We start from the raw sequence: 5,442 nt of genomic DNA on the forward strand, positions 1-5,442 counted from the left end.
TGTCTTCTCGGTCCAAAATATGAACATTTTGGTCCTCAAAGGAGTGTCCCTTATCCTTGAGGTGTAGGTGGACAGCTGAGTCCTGTCCCGAAGAGGTGGCTCTCCTGTGTTGAGCCATGCGTCTGTGGAGAGGTTGTTTGGTCTCTCCAATGTTCAGACCTTTATATTGAGTCAGACAAAGTGAGTCAGACAAACAAGGATTCTAACGAGCCTCCTTTGTTAGGAGAGTGAGAACAATTTGCAAGCAATTCAGCTTACATCACATCTCAGCTTTAAAAGCTCAACTCCACACTCTCTTTTTCTGAATTGAGAAAGCTCCTCGGATGAGAAGCGAAACGTCTTCAGCTACAGAATAGAAGTCCAGTTGTTTTTGTTTTTTAACTTTTTTTGAATTTACCATGGATGACTGAGAATCTACACCAGCATATTGTTTATTGGCCTATTGTGTTTCTAACCTGACCTCCTAAAAGTGATTTATATGATAGCATCCCATTCAACGTAATTAGAAGAATATTTTACTTGTATCACACCGATTGAGGTCGGATATAAAGTCTTCTCGTTTCTCTCCAGGGCCATAAGAGGATGTTTGGAACCTATTTCCGCGTGGGGTTTTATGGAGCCAAGTTTGGCGACCTGGATGAGCGGGAATTTATTTACAAGGAGCCTGGCATCACGCATTTACCGGAGATATCACACCGGCTGGAGGTACAACAGATGAAAGGGCACATATGCTGCTGTATGCATGAAATGGAAAGAAAAGGGAGGACGGTGTGCCCACTGATGAAATCTGATAATAACAGAGAACCTTTGAATGAACAAAATGAAAGAGCGCAAGACTAGCAATTATACATCTGTTTTTAGTGAGTTTTATTGGAGCTTGGAAAAATCATTTACATGCTTGCAAGGAGAATTAATTCCATTCAATGTCAGCATCAGGTATTTATTACAGCAGTGGATCAGCTGTTTTATGCTTTTAATAATTCTTTGATTGTTTTAGAAGTAAATGAAACTGCAATAAAATCAGTACATGTGTTGTGTATGTATTATGCACAGGTAGTGTTTGTAGAATGAAAAGCATAGCAAGATAATGACATAATTTCCCCGACTCTTAGAACTTCTACAGTCAGTGTTTTAGAGACGACACGTTGGTGATGATTAAGGACTCAACACCAGTCAACAGAAAGCAGCTCAACCCCAATAAGGTACGTATCTGTATTATCATGTTGTTTAGAGCACAGATATAACTCTGTGCAAACGTTTTTAAATCCTCTATATTTCTGTACATTTTGCTTCTGAAGAGCCAGATGTTTCTTGTAAGGAAAGTTTTCTTGATTATTAGTTCAGCTGGAAGGTTTTAAAAGAAATAATCTTTAGATTTTGGCTGCCTTTTTACTTGTTTTCTGTTTAGTTTTTGTACCTGACCATAAATGCATATTTTGCAGTTTGTGCTTAAAAAGTGTGTAAAGTTGAGGGCAAAAGATGAAGGAAGGAATGAATGATTGCTCAGGATCTCTTTAAAATAAAAAAAGGTCTGGCTCTTTGAAAGCAAACTTTAATGAATGGATGACTAAAGACTTTTGCACAGTACTATACTTATGTAGCATTCACTGCCATCAGCCAAATGATAAATAAATAAAATCAACAAAAGAAATTGTCAGAAATGTATTTGGTATGTCCTTGGATATTTTGTGTTAACTTTGCTTCAAAACTGCCGTTTATTTCCAAAGATATTCAACCATTTTGGATCTGAAACATGTTCCTAAGGGTATAACAGTCTTTTGGAAATGCAAATATAAATTTGTGGGGGTCAGACATGTACGGACGGATTTGATATGTTAAGTTTCCTGTCAAAAAGCCAAAAAATATTATTATGCAATTTCACTATACCTTTTCAGAACCTTAAAAAAAAAAAGAGAGGATGATCACAAACAAAGGCTTCCTCCAACCCTGCCAATCACGATGAATCAGGGAGCAGAATAATACATTCTGATTGTTTTTAATATACACAGAGAAGCCAGAAATGGATTTATGCTATCAGTCCAGAGGTTAGAAATGAAAGCTTATCCAGAACAATTTGAATATATACACTCTCTACTCTGTCGGCTGAATCTCAGAGGAAAAAAAGGAACTTTATAGTTTGCTGACAAGGTTTTTAAAAATTGCATTTAGAGTCTGGGATTATCGTGACTTTTGAATAAAGTGAATTTTAACTCGTCTCCAGGCATATATCCAGATCACTTTCGTGGAGCCCTACTTTGATGACTACGAAATGAAAGACCGCCTGACGAACTTTGAGAAGAACTTCAACCTGCGGCGCTTCATGTACACCACGCCCTTCACCAAGAGCGGACGGCCTCGCGGCGAACTCAACGAGCAGTACAAGAGGAAGACCATCCTCACCACCATGCACGCCTTCCCTTACGTGAAGACTCGCATCAACGTCATCCAGAAAGAGGAGGTCAGTTCCAAACATGAGATGTGTGTTATTCAATGTTTTTTGGGGGGGTTTAAGACGTGTCGAAATCTTGGTTTTCTTTTGCTTCCAGTTTGATCTCACTCCTATAGAGGTGGCCATAGAGGACATGCAGAAGAAGACTAGGGAGCTTGCAGTGGCCACACACAGAGAACAACCGGATGCTAAGATGTTACAGATGCTGCTACAAGGCTCTGTGGGAGCCACTGTTAACCAGGTAATGAGCTGCTTTTTTTTTTTTTTGTGCTACTGTCTGCTTGCTCCTATTACACAATAAGGTTCCACTTTACATTTAAGCAAATGTTCTCTTAAAATGACACTTTGGCCTTGTGTCGCCTGTTTCGTTTTCATATGCAACAACATTACTCACGTATATACGTGTTATCACATTTTCAATTTCCATTGTGGTCACAGTGTTCAGGTGGGAGACAAGACAGGGATCACACATCAAAGCCCATAACTCAAACCCTTCCTTTGCTTTCCTCCTGATTCAGTTAAAGCGTCAGCTCATGGTCCCCTCTTCCTTTCATGTCTCCGCTGCATGGCGTGCCGAACCAGAGGTCTCTTTGATCTGATAGCTTCCAGGTTCTGCCAGCATGGTGAATGTTAGAGTAATGACAAAGCTAGCTTTAACGTCTCTGCTCCCTTCCTGCTCCTCCCCCCCCCACCGTGCTTTATCTTCCTGCGTCTAATCTGACAGGTCCCTCGCTCTGACTTGATGGTTGTATACATAACGCTAATGCTCAGCAGCTTCGTAAACATATAACTCTTGGCTGTAATCAGCGCAGGAGGCTGGCTTTCTGTTGTGTGTGGGTCGGCAGCTCAGACCCAGGAACCAAGGCCCAGGCCCGATGCGTTTATGATGCTAATCAGCGCTGTTTAACCGTGCCTGTCGTGATGCAGGCATCGTGCGAGCGTGCTCAGTTTTATGATGAATATAAGTTAGGATAACAAGATTTTGTAGTGTGTAAATGGCAGCCAAATGGTGGCTGTATGCAGGCTTGGCAGTAACGTTAGCCATTCAGGACGCTAATCATGCCTCCTCCTTTGATTTGATCTCTTCCTCATGTTCTAGTTATACATCGTGTCTCCTAGCTGCGTTAGACTTTCAGTTTGAGTCCTTTCCTCCCTTTTCTAAATGAGGAGCATTGTCATCCCTTCTTTTTGTTCACACACTTCCAAACACTTCCTCCCTTTCCTTCCTCTGCAGTGTTTTTTCTTTCCCTTTCTTCCTCTGTCTAACTCTGTCCCTTTGTGTTTGTCCCTGTTCGCTGCTGTCATAGGGCCCTTTGGAGGTGGCCCAGGTCTTCCTGAATGAGATCCCAGCGGACCCGAAGCTCTTCCGTCACCACAATAAACTGCGCTTGTGTTTCAAAGAGTTTATAATGAGGTAAGATATGATCAAAGGAGCGCCACCTGGAGAGTCACACTGCAACAAGGGCATGCAAAAATTGAAAACGAAATCAGTCACCATAAAAATATTGTAAACATTTTCATGAAGCCTCAAGCTCACCAGCTAGTTTTATGAATTTAAATCTGTGTTTGCCTTTATTGTTACCATGGCATAGGCTCAGCAGGTGGAAGCACAGAATAAACCTTCAAAGAGCCTTTTTTTTTTTGGAGACGAAGCAGCATCTTTGTGAGACTTGACTTTGAGGGATTAAGCGTCTTGCCCACATTGCTTGGTGTGGTCTCAATTATTGAAGAAATATCATAAAACATCAGAAACGGTCAAGATAAACACAAAACAAGTCGGTTAAATATAATAAAAAGGTAGGAAAGTGTAGTTTTCACTCAGTTTAACTTCAGATCTTACACCCGCAGTTTTTCATAATCCATTTGTCGTCACTCCTCGATTATTTGCCTTGAACATAATAACTTTATGTCAATGTTATGTGTTTAAAAGAGTTTCCTTCTATTTTAAATATTCAGAACAGGATCTAAACGTTCCTTCTTGTGCCTGTGTGTCCAAGTCTGCAGTGATTTTGTGCCGGCGCTGTGGGTGTTTGTTTGTGTGCACTCTCATCCCCTGGGCAAAAGGTGGTTTCCATTTTCTGAACCACATGTCCCATCTCAGCTGTCTTGATTGCTACAAGCACTGTGGCAAATATTTACTGTATTTTCGGAGGGGTGTATTTTTTAAAATCTTAAATCCAAGCAACATAGCACAGGATTATATGTATGCCAGTCATCAGCTGTGGTTTTATTAGAAAAAATAAATTTAAATTAACAATTGCTTTGATGGTTTTTCTAGCTGGTTAAAATGCCGTATTAGTATGAACACTGTGATTTGCAGCACTATGCAAAGGAATAAAACGGTTGTCTTCAATCACAGGGACAGTTCCTGAAGTGTTAAAATGCTTTTAATTTGTATGACATGTTTAGAAAAGAAAAGGATCTGACAAACTGAACTCGAATTACAGATATCTTCGAGATTAAATGTAAATTTGTAAAATAAATACTAAGCAAAAAAAAAAAAATGTCACTACATTTTGAAACAAGCTTTTCTTTTTGAACTCCTAACCAAAGGCAGCAGGAAAATTGCCTGCAGTTTATTGAAAAAGTCAAAGCTGTTTTCTTTCCTTTGTTTAATGGGTCTTAAAAGCAGTCAGTGGTTCTAAGTTGCACTTTTAAAATGTATAATTTTACAAGTCAAGACTGGAAAAGTGTTTTATTGCCGTGCCTTTGTGCCTGTGGTTTTTCTGTTGCTGTTTGTAAATTTTGAAAGAATATTAATTTGAGGTTTGAATTTGATACCTCAGGTCAGAATGACACTTACAGGTGCTGGTCATAAAATTAGAATATCATGAAAAAGTATATTGATTTCAGTAATTCCATTTAAAAAGTGAAACTTGTATATTATATTCATACATTACATACAAACTCATATATTTCAAATGTTTATTTTGTTTAATTTTGATGATTACAAATGACAACAAATGAAAATCTCAAATTCATCATATCAGAAA

The 5,442-nt window shown here is 39.2% G+C and overlaps 1 protein-coding gene across 2 annotated transcripts in view; it reads left to right on the forward strand.

Annotated features, from left to right (window-relative positions):
* dock8 (dedicator of cytokinesis 8) overlaps positions 1 to 5,442 on the forward strand; it is a 58,247-nt gene that overhangs the window by 48,090 nt on the left and 4,715 nt on the right. For both annotated transcript variants that reach the window (XM_017431293.3, XM_037976930.1), the window contains 5 exons: positions 571 to 705; positions 1,113 to 1,202; positions 2,222 to 2,458; positions 2,547 to 2,690; positions 3,757 to 3,863. In XM_017431293.3, the coding sequence (XP_017286782.1) occupies positions 571 to 705; positions 1,113 to 1,202; positions 2,222 to 2,458; positions 2,547 to 2,690; positions 3,757 to 3,863 (713 nt within the window). The remainder of the gene's footprint in view (positions 1 to 570; positions 706 to 1,112; positions 1,203 to 2,221; positions 2,459 to 2,546; positions 2,691 to 3,756; positions 3,864 to 5,442) is intronic.

Source organism: Kryptolebias marmoratus, linkage group LG1, assembly GCF_001649575.2.
Source record: "Kryptolebias marmoratus isolate JLee-2015 linkage group LG1, ASM164957v2, whole genome shotgun sequence".
Lineage (NCBI taxonomy): Eukaryota > Metazoa > Chordata > Actinopteri > Cyprinodontiformes > Rivulidae > Kryptolebias > Kryptolebias marmoratus.